This window comes from Ursus maritimus, unplaced genomic scaffold (genome assembly GCF_017311325.1).
Source record: "Ursus maritimus isolate PB19 unplaced genomic scaffold, ASM1731132v1 scaffold_10, whole genome shotgun sequence".
Lineage (NCBI taxonomy): Eukaryota > Metazoa > Chordata > Mammalia > Carnivora > Ursidae > Ursus > Ursus maritimus.
In genome coordinates this window covers 27,475,040-27,499,156 of record NW_024423344.1, presented here as the reverse complement: position 1 = coordinate 27,499,156, position 24,117 = coordinate 27,475,040, and the positions used below count along the sequence as shown (strand labels likewise).

At 42.9% G+C, this 24,117-nt stretch overlaps 1 protein-coding gene across 4 annotated transcripts in view; it reads right to left on the bottom strand.

The window, feature by feature from the left end:
• ENOX1 (ecto-NOX disulfide-thiol exchanger 1) overlaps positions 1-24,117 on the bottom strand; it is a 541,200-nt gene that overhangs the window by 200,671 nt on the left and 316,412 nt on the right. For all 4 annotated transcript variants that reach the window (XM_040623096.1, XM_040623115.1, XM_040623105.1 and 1 more), the window contains 2 exons: positions 3,064-3,207; positions 2,065-2,202 (listed from right to left, as the gene is read on the bottom strand). In XM_040623096.1, coding sequence (XP_040479030.1) covers positions 2,065-2,202; positions 3,064-3,207 — 282 coding nt within the window. The remainder of the gene's footprint in view (positions 1-2,064; positions 2,203-3,063; positions 3,208-24,117) is intronic.

Genomic DNA, 24,117 nt, shown 5'->3' with positions numbered 1-24,117 from the left:
GTAATTCGGGGCAGATACGGTAAATCTTCTATAACGAGCAGGGCTGTAATTCTTTTCATGGTAAGTTGCTGGGAAAATCATAAATTGGTCATGGTTAAAATGTCAGAAGACTCAAAATCATAAGAAAAAATAATGAATTATTGAGGTTGTGGCTTATTCTGGAAGTTACACAACATTTTCTGAGAGCGGTGGGAGGTGGAGACGAGTAATTTCTGCTAGATGCATATTTCAATTAGGCAGTTGGGAAAATTTGGGTGGAAAAATACAAATCTTTACTTTGAAGTTAGTAGAAGGAAGTATCTGTCTGGGTTAAGCTTTAGGGAAAAGGGGTCTGGATAAAAGCATGTTCAAACCATAGGAAATGTCACTTATATACATATATACACATCCTGCACCAGACTAATCCTTAATTCCACATAAATTTTATATTTTGGAGAATTTTATAAATATCCTAAGTATAATTCTTTGTAACTCAATCTTTTTTTTTTTAAAGATTTATTTATTTATTTTACAGAGAGAGAGAGAGAGAGAAAGAGAGGCAGAGACTGCACATGCCCATGAGTTGGGAGAGGGGCAGAGGGAGCGAATATTTAAGCAAACTCTCCACTGAGCACAGAGGCCAATGTGGGGCTCGATCTCACAACCCTGAGATCAAGATCTGAACCAAAACCAAGCGACGCTTAACTGACTAAGCCACTCAGGTGCCCCTGTAACTCAGTCTTTTGAGTTTCCTTTTCCTGTCTCCCACTTTCCCCTGCCACCTGTCTTCTCTCATGTTCTTTCTTCTTATATGAAAAAATAAACCACGTGGAAATACATACATGTGTCGGTATCCACACATGTAATTCTCTATAAGTAGTTTAGAATTTTCTATCTACGGACACTATTAAAAGGGTACAACAACAAACCCACCAACCAACAAATGCTTGGTCAACTCAGCACAAAATACACAGGTCTGTGGGTGTAGAAACAACCTCTCCAAAAGGTTGCTACCTGGTGCATACCATCTACCCTCCTCTAACTTGACGGGCAAAAGTGAATTGTTCCTCTGACATTAAAACAATCACCACAGCGTAAATACTGACTGTCACCTTTCCATCGCAAATTCCGGGAGGACGGGGACCACACCTGCTTTGTTTATAGCTGGAGGCCCCCGCACCAGGACAGTAACTCAATAAATACTTGCTGAATGAACCGGTGAGCGAGTGAGTGAGTGAGTGAACACTGCAAATCTTCTGTATCTTCCCAGGCAGCTCAAGTCCTACCTCCCTGATCATTTCTTCTCTTACACCTCCTGTGATTCGTCTTTCTGGAAATTACTACATTATCAGCCTGCACCACTACTCAACACCTGATCCCGCACATGATTATTATTGCTGTTTTTTGTTGCTGTGTTTTGCAATTTAGGGAGACCCAGTCCTCAAAGACACTTACGTATGTGTATATTTATTCTGTTTCCCAAAGTACTTGTTGCAGGGCGCATGGAAAATCCTCAATAAACATGTATTAGATTACTTGATGAAATGTTAACCGGCCTTCTACTCTGTGACGTTTGTAAACATCTTCCCTATTGAATGCACCGTAATATGATTCCAAAGTGTGATGGGAAAATGTGACTCCGGAGTCAGCTGAGTTGGGTTTCTAGTTCTGCTACTTCAGTGCCGGAAAATCCACCTAGAAAGCTTATCCTCTGTTTCCCTGTCTTTTAAACGGGAACAGTAATAAATAAATAAACAACAAGATCTACTTGCCTCAAAAAGATGACTGTGCAATCAAAGGGTATAATGTATGTGAAAGAGTTTTGCAAATTAGAAAGCAAATGGTAACTCTTCTCCGTAGCAGTTTAAAATCTGAACTTGATATGGCAATGCTAGAGCATACGTACGGCCTGTGGCTTTTTCCTGAGAGCAGCTCTTAGGCAGGAGAGCGAGGGGATGAGGAGGAGAACCTCCAGCGCAAGCTGCCGAACACGCCTCTGTCATAAATCACAGACTCTGCCCCACACTCGCGTGTGAGGGAGACGACTGGGCACCTGTCACCCATACCCTCCGAACCCAAGCTTACCGGACACAAGCTGCTGTCCAGGCAGCCCCACGGGAACCATGCCCAGGTTATTCATGGCGGTGGCCCAGGCTGTGGGATCTGTCACGGACATGTTGAGCTGCGTGGTGTCTATCGCTATACTCCCCAGACCATCGGCTGCTGTGGGGAGAAAAAAACTATGACTTCCAGTCCACGGGCGAGAGTGTTTGTTTTAAAGGAGAGCACGTTTCTGGAGATGGGAGACTTGGTTTAGCACATTCCCAAACCACACAAAACTAAAGCACTGTAATCTATGGCAATGTTTGCTCCAGACGTAAACATAAAGAGTTTCCAAATACATTCTGGGAGGAAACTTAATGACATGTGGTTCGTACTGTACACAGCATGCCATTAAGAAAGTACTCCTGGAAAAAAAAAAAAATGAAGAATGGCTTCTTTCTCTAGTGAAAAAACACTAGTTAAGTTCCAAGGTCGAGAGGCAAAGCAGGACTACTCCTTTGGTAAAACAAGTCAATTGGCTTAGACTAAAAATAAATAGAATCATCTGCTTCTGAGTAGAATTTGGGGAGCAGGCACACCTTCTAACTAATTAATAGAATCTTTAAAAACATTGTCAAGCAGCCAAACTGGTCCTGACTGAATTCATTAGCATTACTTTGTAACATATTCTTTCCCTTCTAAGCTTTTTGGATCATTACATCAAGGAAACACAGGTGTCTTCCTAAAATGACTCTTCCAAAATATTTCTTCTAAGTTCAGACTTTTCATCAAAACAAAATAAGCAAATAAATAATATTAAAAACAAATAACACAGAGCTTAAAAAAAAAAAAAACCCTCAGCAAAATATGTGAAATCTGACTTAATGCTTCTTGACGTACACTTGACGTAAACCACGGCCTGGTTTCTTTAAGGATCCCAGGTGCCCGGGTCAATGCATCTGTTCACGGCCCGGCAAGCTTTTCCACTAAGGCCTCAAAACGCCTTGCTTGTGACCTGTGCTGGCCGCGCCCGACATTTACCTGCAGCCATCATCGGAGGAAGCGGCTGGGGACACCGGGTGATGCTTTCAACGCCACCTGCATCTACTACTGAATTACGAGCATCCTGGGCGGCAGGAGCGCTCTGATGGCTGAGTGCAGGGTCCCCACGCAGGTCATCGGATTCTGCAAAAGGGGAAAGCAGTGTGGTGAGCGATCGTGACGGTGAACTGAGGGAGCCTTCGAGGACAGAACTGCTGTCTATGCAAAAACAGACAAAGGACAAGGGACAAGTGCGGGTCACAGAGTCCCGGGCAGGGGCCCAGGGCAAGCGCTGCTTCCCACGCCCCAGCAGCCCCCTCCTGCCGGGGTGCACAGCTCTCAGCGCTGGGCGGGCCAGCTGTCAGCTCACCTGGGGCCGGGCTGCCTGAATTGGCGAGCGCGCGCCGGGGGCCTTGCCTCCTCCTGTAGAGACATCACAGACCGGGCTTATCAGCCCCGGCACAGCCTCTTCCACACACTACACATCAATGGAGAGGGCAGACTCGGGGCTGAACACGATTTTTTTTTTAAGTTAAAAAATTAATTGATGTTGTTATTTTGGAAGACGGTCGTCTATGAAATGTATTCAGAGGGGGGAAAAAGTAGGGAAGGGGAAGAGAAAGGCGAGACAAGCTCTTTGGCGGCCAGGCTGGTGAAGGAGTGCGCCCAAATGACAATAGTCCGGAAAGGCAAGAGGAAGGAATAGCAGGCGGCTCATAAAAGAAGAGTGAGAGAATGTTGGGCAGCAAAGGCACGCAGTTGTTTCTTTTAGTTCTATGGAGATAAAGTGAACAGGCCACAATTTGTTTGGTCTGAATTTTCCCTGAAGTCTCACAGCATACACACACACACATACACACACACACACACACACACACACACACGTATTTTTATTAAACTTTTCAGAGCACTTTTCTAATAAAAACAAATAACAAGAAAACAGTAAGTAAAGCTGCAAAGGAAAGGGTCCCTTTACAGCACACTGTTTCTAAAATGCTGCGCCTTCTCTCCATCCTTAAAAATGCAAAACCACACCATTCATACCTACATAGTTTTTCATAATATATATTTTAAGCGCACCTTCCCCAGCTGAAAACTGAAAGCCAAAGCACACCACTTAGATGTGTGATCTGAGAAGTTTGAATTTTAAGTAGATTTGATATAACAATAGAATTTAATTATTTCTTTTTATTTAGGTATAAATTTAGAAATCTTTCTAATCCATGTTTCTGCCAATGCATATTTTAGAATTAGAGGTTATGGCCCGTTTGGGCATGTCTAGTGCAAAGTCTGGCCCTTTTATGGTATGGTCTTTTATTTCTTTGATTCTTAGGTACAAGAATCAGTAATTCCTTTGAACACTACACTGTCAAAGAAAACTCATTGCCTGTTGAGTGAAAGTTAAGTTCAAATGGAAGCTCAGATTTCACTATTTCAAGGATAGGTGGATAAAATGAGCAAATTGTTTCCATGGTCTCCCCAAAACCCTAGTCCGAGACCAGAGGGGCACGCAAGATAGTGGGGAATTTTTTTCCAACAGTTTGTCAGGAAGGTGAAACATCGTCATGCGGCAGAAAACAATTCAACTTTGGGAGCAAACTGCACTCAGGACAAATGTTTTATACCTTGCAGTTAAACTCCACTACCCAAATGAACGGAGATGCTTACCTATAGCGAATCAATTATCTTGGGCAATGGAAGCCATGGCACAAGTCTCACCATAGAAAATCAACTCAGTAACATAAAGACATAACTAACCTAAAAGTGTGCCCTTTGGCTACCCACACACCAGCTATATTTCTGCAATGAAACTTCAAAGCACTTTCCCCTCTCCACCTCCAACCCGTTCACATCACCGCAGCAAGAGTCCGGCTACACTGCTCATTCTTTGGCTCGAATGGCCATGTAGTGGAGTCATTTCAGATCATTGCAAGGTCACTATTTGTCTTACTTATCTACCCAAATGAAGTTTAGTTGGCTGGCTTCCTTCCAGCTCAGGTTCTCCCCAAATGGGCATTAATCACAACTTTCTGTCCAATGAGCCTACGGTTCTGGAACATTATAGCGGAGAACATCCCGTTACTTTGTAGACTTTACAACTTGTACCTGACCAGCCATATTTCACCTTCCCTTTTTGCAACAGTATTTCAAGGATGGTGTCAGCTTTCCATGGCTCCGTAACTGTCTGTTCCGATGGTAGTTTTCTCTTTAGTGATTACGGTGTTACAAAGGGGCATGAAATGTCATGGGGATCCATAGCGCCTACCCACACTTTCATGCCCATCCTAAACAGACGATATTTCATTGAGAGCATCAGTGAAACAAAAACAAACAAAACCCCACTGCTTTGTTGGCAAGATGCGGTTTGTAAACCTGAATGTATCCCCTAATGAAACTCTTGGACATTTATTGCATGTCTTTAATCTACCAACCCAATGGTTTCAATGTCATACAACTTCATGTCGCTACCATGTATCCAGAATGGTAACTCTAAAGTAAGTTCTAGAACATCTTACACATATTCAAGAGTCTCAGGGATGCCATGCAATTCTTTTAAAAATGTAAATTTCCTTGATGCTCAGATGAAAGATGATATTTTTAATTAATTACTGCCTAGTAATTCATGAATAGTGGGAAGAGTGATTTTCATACTCTAACATCTATTGTTCCTATTGAATACCTGCCTCTTTAGATGACTCAAAGCCATAATGCCTAATTTATCATTCAAATCAATTTCTCTGCCTTAGTTTTCTTATTTCTAGACTATAGAAAAGATTAATAATTTTAATGGTGTTTATTTACACACAGAGATGTGGGGAGTTAAAAAATTATAGCTAATAAAGTACTTGGAATATAGTAGGTGCTAATTATTATTATTTTATTTGGAAGTGTAGTGTTTCTATTAAGGTACCCTGGGATCTTACTGTTCGACTGGATAATTATGCAATTAATTCTAAAACAGTGAGTAACACTTGATATTTCTAAAAGTAAGCATTGCCCTAGTTTTCTATGCCACACCTAAATGGTAGCAGAATGCTTCTTCATTTTCTACAAATCCTTTATAAAATAATAAAATGTGATTTAAAAGATGCATGATATTTTTCCTCTAGGTTTTTTTCTGTCTATGCAACTATGAAAGCTTTTGAGAAACTGATGACCAATTATGAAATTGGCAGTTTGAATTTACAGCTTTTAGTGCGATACGATCATCACAAAACAATCAGATGTACAGAATGCAGCTTTATCCAGGGTTCAACTGAAATCTAACCCGTTCTTTGTTAAGGTATGTTCAAGTACGAAACCTCATACTCGATTTCATAACTGTTCAACAAGCTCTATTTATCCTCAGGATTTATCAATGGGTCAAGTAATTTTTGAAACTCACTGAACCTATACAAATACTATTTTTCCCCCTCCCCTCCTCAAAAACAACCAAACAAACAAACAAATGGCACATGCTTCTCTCACTGTCAATAGCACAACTCTAGCTAACCCGGTCCAACTTTTCCAGGTCCCAAGGATACACACACGCTATGAATAAGAAAACCCATCTATAACTGTTCACAAAGCATAGGTTGCTATAAAATGGGGTGGAGATGAGCTAACTTTTGAAAATTCTCTTTCTTTTTAATTTAAAAGAATGATTTTGTTTGATGTTAAGTCCTCAGGTTCATGCCACTTCAACAGAAAAGTAATTATAGTGAGAAAATCATATTTATTAACGTGTTGTTAAGAGTTGATTCCAAAGGAAACTTATTTCATATGACATCTGAATCTTATTTTATAGGAATTATTCATTAGCATTATCGTGGCTTATACTTATAGCAAAAAGAGAAATGCATTCCCATCCAAAGTTCTCCTTTCCTTTTCCAGCACGAAGAAAATATTTCACTTTGATGTTCATGTAATCAGTAGGATACTCTCAAGGTTACAGAAATGTTCCCTAGTTTAAAAAAATATGGAATATTGTTGAAGAGATGTTACTTCTGTATTAACTCCAGGAGTTTTAAGCAACCGTCTATGAATTATAAGGGAGACATTTCTGCTTCCTGTAATGGTAAACCAAGTAATTCAGACCAATTCTCCCACTGAGAAACAACTAGAAAATCTTAATGTCTTTCTTCTGTTTTATAAAATTCTATTCTTTCTTCAAATACAAAAGGATCCCAAAGGACACGCTCTAATTGCTGTAGAGGGATTACTTAGCTTCTAAGGAGAATGGGTCCTGCCACGTGCTAGGCCTTCATGCTTTACGGATCTAGGAAGTGAGTGGCATCCGCAAGTTTTGAGGCAGAGTGGAACTGTTTTTGCAAAACGTGGTAAGAGAGGACACCAAGGCTAAGCACTCTGAAGTGAAAGAAAGAAGGGTCTTGGGGGCCACCCATGGGAAAAAGGTACTTCGGAGAAGAGAAATGACTGAAGCAGATTTTCAGGTGGCTCATTGGGAAGCAGGCAACGTATACAAGCATTTTCTTGCGCCCTCTACAGAAATGCCTGTAAAGTCTACAGCCCTTAATTCTTAGATAGGAGTAATTTTTGGGGTGGTGGGTGTGCTTTAGGGGAGCATCTGATTATGAAGATTACCTAAGGGGCCACATGATAAGTCATGATAACATTTTCAGGGCTGTTAATTATACAGGATGTTGGTTATGAGTGATCAGTATCTCCTGGTTAGTGGGAATAAAAAGATTAATTTTGAAGAAGAGATTTAGATTTAACCGGATTTGATGAAGAATTAGATTTTATGGGGGGATTTCTGATGAGCGAATTATAAAGTGGGAATATTCTATCAAGGAAAGATACAAAGATCCTTCTCAGTGATGGAGAGAAAAGTCACCTCTTGGAGACGGTTATGGGCAGAAGTTGGAACTGGGCAAAGAACAATTCAGGCAGGGCTCAACCTTACAGCAAGTTCTGGCAAAGCCATGAAATCAAAAGGTCTTCTTTAATATCTAACCCATTACTCATATATTTATAAAATCACTGACCTCTTTTCAAAAGTGTCATGATTTGACATACACAACAGCACAGCGCACCTGAGGACAGATGCCATTCCTGTTGTTTGTAGCTTTTAGTTTGTTCTTTAAACAAGAAGACAAAGGAGATAGGTACTCCCTCCAGTGTGCTCCCATAGCTCCCTGGACCTTTATACCAGTGTTTGTGACTTCGTATTTGAATTAGTTGTTTATGTCTATGTCCCTAATAAACAACAAGCTTACAATGATTCAGGTGACTAGTCATCTTTGCATACCTTGCAGCTAGCAAGCACAGTACCCCAAATGTGACAGATGTGCATGTGTTTACCCTCTCTCTCTCTCTCTCTATATATATATATATCTATATTTATAGATACCCATTACTGAGGGGGATGAGTTGACCCATCATATGTAATTATATATGTAAAGTGTAATATATAGCTATGTATATATAATAGTTACATATAATACATAATGTATATGTAATATATAAATTATGTTTATAAATATAGAAAGAGTATATTAATGTTTATAAATATATAAAACAATATAAAGTTATGTTTATAAATTTACAAAATGTATTAAAAATACAAATTACATGTGTGTATATATACATACACATAATACGTTTTTCAAGTGAATTCAGTCATAAAGGAAGAAAGGAAATTAAAAAGGAAAATAAAATGAGAAAGAAGGAAAGAATAAAGGAGCAAAGGGATAAACTTCAGTTCCAGAGTCCAATTCCAAAGGCTGGAGGTTTGAAAGCTAAAGAACACAAAAGGGGAAATTGCTTTTGGAAACTAGAACACAGACGAATTTAAAGTGTCAAAGGAAGACAATTTTAAAAAATGTTAGATCCTTCCAGATAAGCTTTTGGTGCACTTAACAAGTCGTTCTCCCAGATCTAAGATCCCACACCCCCCTGGCAACCAATGTAGGGTCATAATCAGGTTACAGTGATACTCCCCCTCGGTGAGACTTCTTGCAGCTGTTCTTTGAATGAGCTGAAATCTATAAATAACAGCATCTCCAGACCCATTAAGCAGACCCATTAGTGTAATAAGGGCATAGATGTACATATATGCTAAAGAAGTGAAATCACTGCAAGAAAGGAAAAATTTCCATTTGGCGTGCACCACAGAGGACAAAAAGCAGGGCTGGCCATTTCTCAAACACAAAATGTTGTTAAGGATTTGTGATTACGTCCTCCATTTTTCCACTCTGTGTAGCCGCCAGTTTTAAACTACAAATCATTGTCTTTCCATCTTAGGGAGGACATGGCTACTGAATGGATGATAAGGTTTTACCCATGACCTGTCTGTCTTCAAAGAGCTTAATGTTGAGAGACACAGAAAGACAGAGGGAGATGGAGACAGAGAGAGAGAATATGAATGAGACAGAACCAGAAGATCTTCCTCTGAAATCATCAAATCAAACAAAATTACCAAATTTGCCAGAGACAGCTCAACCAGCACAGGCATGAGACTAGGGAAAGCCGATTATCTTCTGACACCAAGAAAAATACAATTTGGCATTACATTAATAAGTGTAGAGAAATGACAAAGGTAAAATTATTTTGTTTTCAGGAAACCTATGCTTTTAAAAAAATATTACATTTTATATTTCTAAATTGAACAAAATAATAAAACAGAAAGCCTGAGACCTCAGGGAAAAAGTATTTCTCTTTCCATTAAAAATGGAAAAGAAAATACAATGAGATGTTTTCTGACAATATATAATTTCAAAGCCTTTGTATAGGCAAGTTTTAAAATACAGGAGCTTCCAAACTTAAATTGTTTCAGATTTTCTGAGAAGGGATTATTACACCTCAAGGCTGTTTATGAAACATGTGATGGGTCAACTCATACCTCTCGTTAATGGATATCCATCAACCACACGTACAATATACTGTCATACGTTGTTTCCTACCTTCCAAATGCACCCAGCACAGGGAACGCTATCATTGCTGACTCTGCTGGTGAGTGAATTATTAAAGGGAGCAATCTCATCCATAAACATAAGCCTGGGTCCATTAAAACCAGAAGAGTCTCACTTTAAGCAAAGCTTTTTCTAAGTCCCCGAGGACTCAGGACAAACACACCCAAGTTCATAGAACATCGAGGTTCGAGCTTGAGATTTCATTAATTCCAACTTCTCCCGGATGTGGAGGTCCCCAAAATGTTTCTGGCAGGAAACTGTTTCAAGACAGCCTTTAACAGTTCACACGTTCTCCCTTCAGCTGAGTGCTTGTCTGGAACATAAGAGCTCAGAGCTCTGCTCTCGAACCCTGCTTCTGCAGCCACGTGCGGCCCCGGCAAAGGGACTCCCCTCTCCCATGAATAGGGATGTTGAGGCATAACTGCCCACCAAGCCAGCCACAGACAAGTTGATGAAATGGAAATAAGGACAGATCTTCGTGCTTCCCCTCACCGGACAAGTTGGGTTTCCTGTTTGCACGCTTTCTGTTCTCCTCGTGGTCCCCCGCAAACAGTCCTGCTGGTGAGACCAAGCAAACACAAAGCCGTAACTACACAGAAGCTTCCCGCGAGATGGCAGAGCGACGGGCTGCCAGAAAGAGCAACAGAGAGACCAGAAGAAGGAGTCCTTCTGAGAGAGAGGTAGCACCTCCGAAATAGACTTTAGGTGGATTTCAGGCTTCAAAGAAACAGCTTCCAAGGTGCGAGGTCTCTAAACCATGGACGCTGCCACCAATCAAAGAGCAATGTTCATGCGTGTATAGTGCACATGCGTGTACATGGCATAGCGGTCACACGCTGGTCTTTTCGGCCCCACTTATACACGAAAGCAATTTCTGTAAACATTATTATCTTCTTATATAAGGGAAAGCAGGCAAAAGCATTCCATAATTTGTGCTGTTTTGAACTCCGTTTTTTCATTATGTACTCATTTTACACCTTGCCCCAACCATGAAAAACGTATTAAGCTACAAAGTGGAACATTTTAATTGTAGCGGGTGACTAACTGACCCTTACAGGGCTGCAAACTCTGGGGAATGAATTATCTGTTTTCCAAAGAAGCCCTGATTAGAGCTCTCTCATCTATGGAAATCTACCCGCAATAAAATCCAGATCAGACCCCAACCGGCCTGAGCCGGCTGCTCATCCTGATTAACATTTCTCCTCCTTGGGTCACAAACAACACGTTAGTTACTCTTTAAACTAATGTGCTCTTAATGATGCCTTTGCAACATGGTGGTTGAAGGATTAGCCCTGCAGTCATGCCGCCCCAGGATTTATGGACTTAGCAGGACACCTCACCTCCACTGGGGTGCCCTGGGCCAGAGACCTTGTTTTCTGTTTCCTTAAATGACCACACATGGCCGTTGTTCATGGTCTGAAAGTAGTAAGCAGGATGGCGGGGCCTTGGGTTCCTAGGGCGAGTTCTTTTCCCTCCCTGGGGAGTCACGGAAGCTGTGGTTATCTCATGGGGGTGGGCTAGTGGGAGGAGGGCTCGCTCCTGGGGCAAACAAATGGGCAGCAAGATATCCGACTGGAAAGTTCTAGGCCGGCAGGAAGCATTCTGAGGAAGTGGGTCAAACCCTGGGTGCCACTGGCTGTGTTCACCAAGCTTCAAACGGAGATGCTCAGACAAGAGGAAGGCCTCCAGGGCCTGAAAACATTCGGGTTCTCGAGACTGGAGGCTGGAGGATATACAGCAAGGTGGTTCTGGCCCCTAGGGACACTGGTGATGCCGAAGCTAATAGACTGATTGTCTTGGTTGCTCCGTGGTGAAGGCTGTATGTTGTAGCTGCTTTTGGAGGTCAGGATCACCGTCAGAGCTAAGGACTTGGCTGCACACAGTGATCTCAGCGAGGCCTCTATGACACAGAAAACCTCCATGGGGGCTCCTGCCCCCCAAAGGGGGGTGGGATAAAGGCAATGGAAGGTTCCAGCACTGAGAACAAGGCTGCAGGTCACTGGAAAATGCTGCTGCCACAGCTGTAATTCCATCTCTGCTCTCTATCTTGGATACAGATTTCCATACAAGGGTGTACGTGTGCTATCCTCCACCCTACCTTCGCCATTAATACTCGTTCTCCCTGTCCGTAGGAGGAGATGCGTGCCTCTTAAGAATGTCGTACAGAAATCCTTCCGTACAAGGGAATGGCATTTGGAGGACTAAGTTCCTCAAATAGAATCTCTTTTTCTACTCCAGGCTTCCAGATCCACAACGCATCTGCCCCGGGAAAGCAGCCTAGTTTTCTAGCTGTGGCTGTGCTATCGGTTACGAACTAAAGGCGCGGAGTCTACCAGAATGTTGGAGGGCTGAAAACGTTTTGTGTCAACATACAGTGACACACGCATCATCAAAACCAAATAGTTATTTAATGAAACACCAGGAAATTTTGTATTATGACACCTTCTCTAATTATCAAATTTAATAGTCATATAGACATCATTACAGTTGAAAATTATTTGTAAGTGGGGCTTTCTCACGTTGTAAAAAAAACCCTGAGTCGGCACTGTTAGGGAAAAATCAGAGCTGGTTTTAAATGAGAGGAGTCCCTCATAGGCAAATAATTTCAAAAGCAGCATTACAGAAACCCTGTCCAAAAGTCCTATGGACAAAATGGTATCGAATGTCAGACGTGAGTGCATTTTGGATGCTCAGTGCCATGTGGGGTGGGGCCTCTGAAAGCAGAGTCAAGCTGTCACCACTGGAGTCTGTGAAAGTTTTGAACGGCTGCTCTGAGGCACTGTCTCCTCCCTGCCTGCGATGTGTGCAATATACAAGACTCTGTGCTCCCCTGAAATCTGCCAGCCTCAGTCAGGACCAGATGCCGCCCCAGTTACTGCCTCACAGGCGACTTACCTATTACGGGGGAAGGCGGACGAGGGAGCAAAGACTGACCCGAAGAAGCAGATACAAGAGGAGAACATCTGGCCGGTGGTGCTGAATGTAATTTCATGTTAGCTTTAAAGTAATCGTATTTATTTATGGCTTTATTATTTATAAAAAAAGAAATTATGCTGAACGTGCTTTGTGGGAATTACAAAATAGTGCTATTGCTACCGTGGTTTATTATCTTCCCAGCAAGATGGCTTAAACCCAACCTCAACAAATATTTTAAATGAATCCCCACTAGCACTATCGCATTTTTCCCCCTTTTTAGTCTTAATGAAAAAGATATTCTGCTCTTCGAGTCCTCTGATGTTCTTATTCTTATGCAATTCCACATGTTATGGTTTATTATGAGATAATGTTTATTGTAAAATAATGACGAAGAAAATGCCCAGCGTCCAGTGGCGGTTCAACAGCGCCGTGTACATGAGGGCGTTTGACGGGGACAGCGCCTGCCAGCTCCAAATAGTTACCCGGCCTTGACCATGAATGCAATCAAAATACTGCTTTTATGCCGTGCATAACCAGGTAGACGTGTGTTCACGTACGTCTCCAAAATATCAACCTGACCCCCTTGCTAGGACACAGAGCATTTTATTAATAACCGACCCACAAGGCCGACGTCACCGGGAGACACATAATCAACATAAAACTAAACGCAGGGGGTGCCTGGGTGGCACAGTGGTTAAGCGTCTGCCTTCGGCTCAGGGCGTGATCCCGGCGTTGTGGGATCGAGCCCCACATCGGGTTCCTCCACTATGAGCCTGCTTCTTCCTCTCCCACTCCCCCTGCTTGTGTTCCCTCTCTCGCTGGCTGTCTCTCTCTCTGTCAAATAAATAAAATATTAAAAAAAAAAAAAAAACTAAACGCAGCATCCTTTCCATACTTCTCATGGTACAATCTCTGAATACTAAACTCTTACTAACAGGAGACACCATCTTCACTCACATACCCGCCCCAAACCCTTGCTGCCATTCTAACCCGTGGACGCCACGGTCCCTTTTTCTCAGGCAGTGACATTTGCAGTGGTGGAATGCAGTGACACAGTTCTTTCCAGTCTGAGAATAAACGTCAATATAGGTTTGGTAGATGGAAATGAATAGTCTCATAAGGACATTTTTATTTTCAAGGTATTATGATTAACACTAAGACTTTAAATGAGTTCCGGAAGCGAAAGTCGGTAAGGGAAAGCGAGAATGTCATTCTCTCAACCCTTCTCCCAGAGGCACCCACTGGGAAAACAGCTTCTTATGTAACAGTCCCACGTCTTCGATCTTATGAAAAATCCACAACCACCTATGAGAGAGAGGTTACTAGCAACTTTTTACAAAAGATGCAAAGGTTCAGAAAGTTAAGCCTTTGGCTCATTTACCCAAGGCCGCAAAGCTAATGAATGGCAGAACCCCAACGTTCGGTTTGGTTTTAGCCCGGGCCTCTGTTGTTACGGATTTGGGGAACGGAGGTTTTCTCCAACAAAGAGCCAGACTACGAAGCCCTTCTTGGTTTGACTGGCTCTAAAGACACAGGAGCCTGAGGTAAAGGGTTATTCCATTCCCTGGGGGACACATTCACTCAGCAGATCTTTATTAAATACTTATTGTGTGCAGGGAATGTGCTAGAGATCAGGAATGTAATGGTGAGCAAGACGCAGACTCAGTCGTGAAAAACTTTGCAAATTAAAAAAGCATTAGCTGCCTTGAGCTTGCTGTAGTGTGGCAGACTAGATACTCCTAGTGATGAGCGAGCAGAAGGCAAGATGAGGACACAGCACAAGCTGACACCCTGCACCCCCCCCACACACACACATACACACACACTCCTGGGTGGGACATGTGTGACATTCATCCAGGAAGCTCCCAACTGTCTCAATATTAACGCCTTGCTAGAGGGAAAAACCACCGCAACTTGACAATGGCAAGGCCTCCAGTATCCTGGGAGTCCTTAACATATGAAAATCCTTTTGAAACCTCCCTTCTCCTTACCTCCCCCAACTCCCAAGTGTATAATCAGCCACCCCTCACAACCCTGTTGAAGCAGCTCTTTCTGCCCACGGGTCCTGTCCAAGCGCTTTAATAAAACCACCTTTCTTGTACCAAAGATGTCTCGAGAATTTTTTCTTGGCCATTGGCTCTGGACCCCAACCCACCAAACCTCACCTACATTCTAAAACCACATCATTAGGAGCTTGCCTATCATAAAACAACAACTAGATTCTGGATATAATTACTCATTAGTGTAGTGCTAGGCTTACAGTAAGGAAGGACACTCACTACGATTCCTCCCTTCACCCCATCCCCACCCTCCCAAAAAAGACAGGTAGCCTGAAACCAGGAATTGCTGTGAGCAGTAAGTATACGTGAAGCCTGAGTTGCTGGGAGGGAAAATGCCAGGATCAGCATTGTGCCAGGAGACGGCCTGGCAAGGCAAGGCAGAGCCACAGTCTGAGGACCCCAAGGTAATCAGGGTCTAGGAGCTTTGTTGTCTTCCCATGGCCCTTCCCCCAGTCCCCAGTCATCTAAGTTGACCCTTGTAACTTCAATTATAAAAGGAGGCAAGGGAAAGAATTTGAGCAAATCAGAAATCACTGCTGGAAAACATCTCAAGACCAATGCTTCATCAAGAAGCACATTTTTCTGAAAGTCAGAGGATTAATTGTGCTTTTAGAGAAAAGGGAGAGTGGGGAATAGACGCATGAGACATCTACCTACAGTGGGGAATAGACGCATGAGACATCTACCTACAGTGGACCTGTAGCTTCTGGTTAGGTTTTATCAGAAAGTCTCACAGACGTCTTGGCCCAAACCAGGCTTAACTTTGTCCAAATGCATATATTGAGGGTAAACCTGTGATCAGAGCTGAGAACGTGGTGTAAGCATCGTCACCACCGAGGATGCCCAGAACTATTACGCCCGTGTGGGGAACTCCTATGTGTAATGTCCAATTCACCAGCACCCCCACCATGCTTTTACTACCTAGTGAGATATCATATTGAGAGAGAAGGATGGCAAGATGGAAAGGCTGCTCACAGCCATATGAATGGAACAACTGGGAGGTAAGATCGGGTTACTCTTCCTTTCCTTAGCTGCTTTGTGCGAACTCCCCCTCGCGTCCTACTTCTCTTACCTCTACCTGAGGTGGTATCTCTAACACAGGCTATCTCGTTATCCCCGCCTCTGGCTACGAGGCCGGCCAGGGGCTCCGTTCTCCTTTCTGCCTGCCAGCATGAACAAGAGCTATGAGAAGCAGGAGGCGGAGGTCCTGTGCAGCTGGGGAAAGCCAGGAGCTGAGTAAACCAGAAATGCCAACGTCTAACCCCTGGCCCAAGGGATCACTGACGTACTGGAGGTGCTGGAGGCACGAGGATCTATGTGATTGTGGGACATACGCTTAAATCAGAGTCCCGCCAGGTGCTCGTCAGAATCATCACCACTGTGCTCCTTACTTTCCAGCTCAGCAGAGACAACCCGCAACCCCGAGCGCGCGGAGCCGCGGACTTCCCTCGCCTACAAAACCTGGCAGGGCAGTCTGGCAGCACAATTCCCATATCGCAGGACAGCGCCTGCCACACGCTCCCGGGGGGCCAGTTTCCCCGAGCTGTTCCACTTTGTGCCTTCAACCTCATCTCCCAAGGTCTTCAGGGGCGAACACATAATGTCTCTTGGAGGAACTGAAAGAAATGAGACATTCCTGGCAAGGCTGTCAGATATTTTGATAGTTAAAATCCAGATGCCTTTAGGTGGGTTTTCATAAAGGAATTCTGTCGATTCCAGAACAGCAGCAGAAATTCCATCAAGGACAATTTTGTGAGCCCCTCTTCACACCAACTATTCCTCCCCTTAAAAGTATGTATTCTGGTCTTGCTGGGGTTTCTAACAGTATTTTGGTTTAATTCACTGCTAGTTCACATGACAGCAGAATCATAAATGAGGTGGCTTAAGTCTGTGTGTGGTAGGGGTTTGGCAGTACCATCACTGTTTGGGTCTGTAAACTCCTGGGCTCCAGCAGATCAAACAGCAGGAAACACTTGCAGGGGAATCTTGATGTCCTAATCCAGCAAAGGGAATTGAGGACAATGGCTGACAATGGCAGGGACCTTTCAGATATGTTATCTGCTGTTAGATCACACTCTTGGGAACCAACGAGATGAGCAGGCCATTTTAAGAAGGGCAGAAAATTAAAGAGAAAACGTGAGTTAATACCGAAAATGTGATGCAGGATAAAATAAAGGTTATAGTTGTATTCTTCCAATCAGACTTATAGAGAACTCAAATTGTTTCCGAATTTGCAAGCTCCTTGCTGAATTCAATTGCCAAAATAAGTTTATAGGAGGAGAAAAGGTAACTTCTAAAATGTATTAAATCTAACACAATGATTATAAATATAAATGAAATCCAGAGAAGTACATTTCCTCCATGCCATGGGATCAGTTTTGTTACATTCAGTTACACATTCTTATTTTATACTTTCCACTAGTTTTCTTGTATTTGCATTTTCTTTTTTTTTTAATTTATTTAAATTCAATTTAGTTAACATATACTGTATTATTAGTTTCAGGGGCAGAATTTAGTGATTCAGCATTGGCATATAACACCCAGGGCCCATTCCAAGTGCTCTCCTTAATTAAGTCCATCATCCAGTTACCCCATCCGCCCACCTACCTCCCCACCAGCAACCCTCAGTTTGTTTCCTGTAGTTAAGAGTCTCTTATGTTTTTCCTCTCTGTTTTCATTTTATTTCGTTTTTCTTTCCCTTCCCCTATGTTCACCTGCTTTATTAAATTCCACATATGAGGGAGATCATATAGTATTTGTCTTTCTCTGACTTATTTTGCTTAGCATAATACCTTCTAGTTCCATCCACGCTATTGCAAATGACCCTCAAAATCATTATTTTGACGGCTGAGTAATATTCCATTGTGTGTGTATGTGTATATATGTATATATGTATATATGTATATACACACACACACACACACACCCCACATCTTCTTTATCTATTCATCTGTCAATAGACATCTGGGCTCTTTGCATGGTTTGGCTATTGTGAACATTGCTGCTATAAACATTGGGTGCATGTGTCCCTTTGTATCACTATGTTTGTATCCTTTGGATATATACCTAGTAGTGCAATTGCTGGGTCATAGGGTAGTTCTATTTTTAACCTTTTGAGAAAACTCCATACTGTTTTCCAGAGTGGCTGCAGTTTTACATACTGCTTTTTTTTTTTTTTTTTTTTTTAAGAGGGAGGGAGAGACACAGGCTCCACACTTAGAGCGGAGCTCCATCTCCCAACCCTGAGATCATGACCTTAGCCAAAATCAAGACACTTAACCAACTGAGCCACCCAGGTGCCCCATGTATTTGAATATTCTTGACCCAAATTAGTGAAAGTTCTAAAGTATAAACAACAGAGGCTCACCATGGAGGTTAACCAAAAGCATTGCTTGGCTTGCCCATTGCCGCCAGCAGCGTGCACTGTACTAACAACCCAGGTGTGCCTTGGGTCTCACGGATGTGGGTGGATAGGAGTTATCCAAGGGCAAGCTGCCGACTCTTCAGTTCCCTCCCTTTATCTGAAACAACTGACCAGCTCTGTTAATAGCACATGTAAAGTTTGCTGAGAGGGGGAAGTTAGTGGCTGTAACAAGAAACTGAGGCTAGCAGAAGGCTGTTTGCCCCGTCCCTTCACCTGCCTATACTGAAACTGAATCAGAAAACTGCAGCATATTTGGTCAGACGGTCTTTCTATTTATATTCATAATTTCTTTCTTTCTTTCCTTTTTCTTTTTTTCCTTTTCCCTCACAGATATGTGTGTTTTAAAATTCCGATCAGAATTGGCAATGGGAACAGAGCTGGGGCAATAACGGTACTCCAGTACTTCTATGGCATATTCACAAACCCTATGAATTTTTAACGAAGGAACAATGTCCACAATTAGATTTGAAATGAGGTTTTCTTTGTAGGCATGCTTATGGTAAGTGGAGTATGAGTGGATTTTACTTTATATTCAGTAAACGATAGCAAGTGCAAAAAACACCATGATTTAATAGAAAATAAAAGCAAATTGTTGATTGTTCACAGATCTTTTTTCTTCTCCTAGATTCACACATGTGCGGCAGTTTTTAAAGTTGTATTTTACTTTACTTAGATGCCACGTGTATGCCAAGGAACTCAATGGTACAGAAAGTCATTTTCAAAAAGTCAAGACCTTAAAGTTGTCCTTTTGTTATTATATGGAGAAGTTTTTATTTGTGTGATAAATACATTTTTATATTTTATTTATTTGCCAGAGAGAGAGCAAGCACAAACAGGGGGAGTGGCAGGGAGAGGAAGAAGCAGACTCCCTGCTGAGCAGGGAGCCCAGTGCAGGACTCAATCCCAGGACCCTGGGATCATGACCTGAGCCAAAGCCAGAGGCTTAACTGACTGAGCCACCCAGGCGTCCCTGTGTGATATATTTTAAACCATAAAAGAGAATTCCCAATGTATAACTTTGGGGAGAAAGATATTATGCTTCCCCATTAGAAAACTAATCCATCTCAAATGAATATTTAAAAAAATTAGAAGTGAAGAAGAAAAGAAAATACACTGGGATTATGGCTACTTAATTTGCATTTTGAGGCTAAAGCTGAACTCTTGTCTTCATATGGCTCAAGTTTCCAGCAGCACAGAATCATACACAAACAGCTTCCATCACTCTTGGATGGCTTTCAAGGTCCTCTGCAATCTGCCTTCTGGTCACCTCCGCAACGTCAGTTCCTACCGCACCCCCTCCACCAGAGACCCCAGGACACAGTCCTCGTGACTCTTCCTTGAGCCTGCCCAGCTCTGTGCCCTTGCGGTCCCCCACATCCCTGTCCCACCACCTGCTCTCTCCCCTCAGTCTCCTCTCTGCTGAACTGTCACCCTCTGCGGACAGGCCCTCCCTGACCCACCCAAAACCAGTTCTTCTGTCCTTCTACCAGTCTTGTTTTTCTCCATAGGATTTCCTAGTATCTGAGGCTATATTACATAATTATGTCTTTGATAAGTTGGTCTCCCATAAGGGCAGGCTGACTTAAGAAGAAATTATGTTTTTCCTGCTCAATCTCCATCAGCCCAAACAGTGTCTGGTACACAGCAGACAGGCCTTCTCCTCTTTCCTCCAACACAAAGTCACGGAATACATGCTTTGAACAGGTTTATGTACACACGCACACACACACACAGAGTATTAATCGGGTCTCTTATTTTCTGTATTTCCTGATGCTTTGACATCTGTAGCCTTGCTGGCACTGGAGGGACTGTCCCTTGCAGGGTAGCCCATTCCTCGAGACAGCAAACAACTCACTTGAGAGCACACTCTTCAAATGCAAACCCGCCAATCCGGAGCTCACACTCTCAATCATCTCTCTCTTGTGCGGGCTCACACTCCAAACCACCCCCCCCAACACCCTCATTGCCCCAGGCCCAGACACGACACCCGGAGAGAGCCCTTGTACTTCAGGGCCTGCTCGAATTAGTCCAGCTAGTCAGTCCTAAACCTACTACTCTGTCTCCTTCCTTGCCTCAGAAACCACAGTAAAGCCTCTTGCCCGCATCTTCCCCTCACCCCCATCCCCTGCATCCTCACTGACCTTGCTTCCTCCCAGTGTGGCCCAAGGGCATGCTCTGCCCTCTTAGGAACTGTAACAAAATATCTTTTCAATGTAATCTTCTCTTGATCTCTTGGCTTCACCAAACCTAAATAACAAAATCTACATTTTAAAATGTACACGTACAAATTTGCTGAATGACTCAAGCAAATGCAGTTTGCTGTATTGTCAAAGAAAATGACATGACCATGAACAGGAGCCATGGTTTTCCTGGGCTCATGAGAAATGAAGTGTCTGTGACATTTTAAAGATTTATATGTAATTTAGCCCTCATCTTGGCTCTGAGATTAATTTATGAATTGTTTTTGTGGTCATTATTGTTGAATTCTACTTTGACCCTCAAGCTTTTTTTTTTTTTTTTAAAGATCTAAATACCATTAACTCAACGGAGCAGCCCTGCCTTGTTCTTTTTTGAAAAAGATTTTATTTATTTATTTGAGAGACAGAGCGAGAGCAGGAGCAGGGGGAGTGAGGGGCAGAGGGACAGGGAGAAGCAGACCCCCCGCTGAGCAGGGAGCCGCACTTGGGACTTGATACCAGGACATCTGGATCATGACCTGAGCCTAAGGCAGATGACTGAGCCACCAGGCACCCCTGCCTTGTTCTTTTCGCCAGACACAAATAATTAACGCTAGACACCAAATACCAATAAATTGTCAATAAAGCACACGAAGGTTTATTCTCTTTAAATTTAAGGAAATAATAAGTCCTACCCATAATTTTCTAAATTACGGTAAGCTTTCAAAGTAGTGAGGACACATTCCCTGTCCTGAAGCACTCAGTGAGTTTTTCAACGAACATGAGAACACAGTTGTTCTCTTCTCATTCCAAAAAAATATAGTTCACGTTGTTCCAGGGCCCACTGGCCAGAGGCCTCGATGTTCTCTGCTGGCACGCACCTCGGGCAGGGTTAAGCCTGGGCCTGACAGGCAGGGCAGCCCCAAAAACTGATCCTGGGAAAGTGACCTTTGATTCACCCTCACAGTAAGCTCAGAGGAATGTGCTGGGTGGCTACCCATTACTTGCACCTGGTAAGGAGGAAAGGCTGAGGCTGGAGTCTTCAGCACAGGAGGGATGGGCCAGAGAGCTCTAAAGATGGCCACAGGAATGGCAAAAGGAGCTTCTAGAATGAACTGAAGGGAGCCCAAGACCTGTCAGTTGCTGCCTTTGGCAGACGAGCCTTCAGTGGGACTTGACAGCCAGGGAAGCTCGCTTTCTAAGGGGGAAACTGCCACAGAACCTTCCATTCTGTGCAGCTATCTTCACGTGGTCAAACTCATGCCTCCTCTACTTACGTTACAGAGCTTTACATAGCCACAGTCGCCCTGCCGACACCCACATCCTCCCTAAGAGAAATACCTTACCCTGCTTAAGGTATTAGTAATAATAAGACAATGATTTTCAGCAAACTTCAAAAAGGCCTTAAAACTGTGTTCACGTGCCCTGAAAACACGCTTTCCAAATCTATGCAAGGATTAAGGATTTACATCAGAGGAGCTAGCAGTGCTCTCTCTAGGGCATCAGCTTTCCTTTCTCACCGGCGGTGCACACTGCCTCCCACACGCCGTCACTCAGGGCTGCTGCCCTCAGAGCCCTGCCCTTCCTTCTCTTCTCTTCGCGCCCTTCCTTCCAGGCAAACATGGAGGCCAGCCTCCTCCGTGAAACCTGATGAGATCAGCTCTTTATGGCTGCTTGCTGCCTCCAACCCGAGGGTGGTATGTCTGGGGATTTCATGTGAGATGTGAAACCATTATTCTAACTTTTAAGAGTTATGTTTACTTTTAGCTATGTGAAATTAATGTTTTTGTGGATTTAAAAAATGGTCATATATCGGAAGTTTTACATAGTTCAACCTCACAAAAATGTAGGAAGAAAAATGTATTAGAAGAAAATGTATAATTTTGCTGTTTTGCTTAGGAAGAGACTAAGATAGATACTTTATTGCCTCATGTATAAGTAAGTAAAAGATGTTCTGATGGTACAGACATGGTAAAACGTGGTAAGCTGGTGTCCACCATCAAACAGCAAACAACTGCGTTTTGACAACCAGTGTTCCATATGCCCCTTTGGCCATTTCACATGCCCCATTTCTTGTGGTTATTTTCTCTGTGTGTTATGTGTTTGTGTTTTCTCTCCGACTAGTTTCCCAGACACTCAAAGGCAGGGAGTATCTGAATGATCAACCTCTCAGCATAGTACCTTGTACGTAGCGGACAGACCTATCCTATGGATTGTCTGGTCACTTACAACAGTCTCACCAGGAAACACCATTTGTTTGCCTTTTTTTTTTTTTTTTCTTTTAAGTAGAGGTTATGCCCAATGTGGGGCTTGAACTCATGGCTCTGAGTTCAAGGGTGGCCCACTCCACTGACTGAGCCAGCCAGGGGCCCTGTTTTCCTTCTTGTTATTCTAAAGCTGGAAACCGATTGGCCTTGCTATTCTGGCCAGAAGCCTCAGACCTGCAGCAACTTAAAACTGAGGACTTTTATCAACCTGGCACGTCAGAAACTGCCACGAAGTGTTGAGACACAGTGTGGTCTACTGGACAGAACACGGGCTGACCATCTGGACTCGCTCCATGTAGCAGCAGAATATGCATAGGTTCCTTGCTCCCCTTCCCAACAGGCGACGCCACGAACAGGTAGCAGAGGAGAGACTGCGGGAAGCCAGCTCCTCCTATGACATGCTGGTCAGCCACTGACCACCGTAGCCAGCATTAAGTTCAGCTAAATACCGTGCTTTAAAAAATGATGCCTGGGTCTTCTGAAATGTGTGGGGATAAATTATGGCTCACACGTTTCAGAACATTAACTAATGTCACTCATACAACCTATATACTTCACTTCTCTTTTAAAAACACACAAAATATGACATAGAGTTGGTAGTCTGAAAGCTCTTGTAACATATGCTTCTTTTAGATACAGTGATTAAAAAACAAATGGTGCCTACCAGCCAGTCTTATTGCCATTCATAGAACGCTGTCTCCATAATACCTGGGAGGTCGGTCGCAAAGATGTTACAAACAATACTATTTTTTAAAAAGTTATTGTAGAAATGTGTGGTGAGGAAAGAAGAAAGATTACTTTCATCTGGGGTGCCAGGGAAGTACCACAGAGGAGAAAACTATGGGCTGAGTCTTGAGGGATAAAAAATACTTCAATAGGAAGAGAGAGAGAGAGGGAAAGTGGCAGCTAAGGAAGGGAATGATAAACCCAATGTGTGAAATCCGGAGTGGGGGAGGCCACGGAGAGGACAGAGTTGTGTCACTCTTCACTACTTTACATTTAAGTGGAGTTACGCAGATTATATTGGTCTCTGTATCTACGGAATGACAATGGTGTTTGTATTCCCTAGAATGTTGCTTTGAGGAAGATGTCAAGGAATTTAAATTCATGGTTCCTAAGCATAATGTTTTCCTACATAAAGATGCTAGTTTATCAACTAGAAAACTAAAGTAAGCTTTTTTTATAAAAAGACAGACTGAAGAGATTAGGAAGGTCTTGAGAATATAAACATACATTTACTCACCAACTCATGAAATACTAAAACTAGGGTTTTACTGCTCAAAGCGTAAAAGGAAG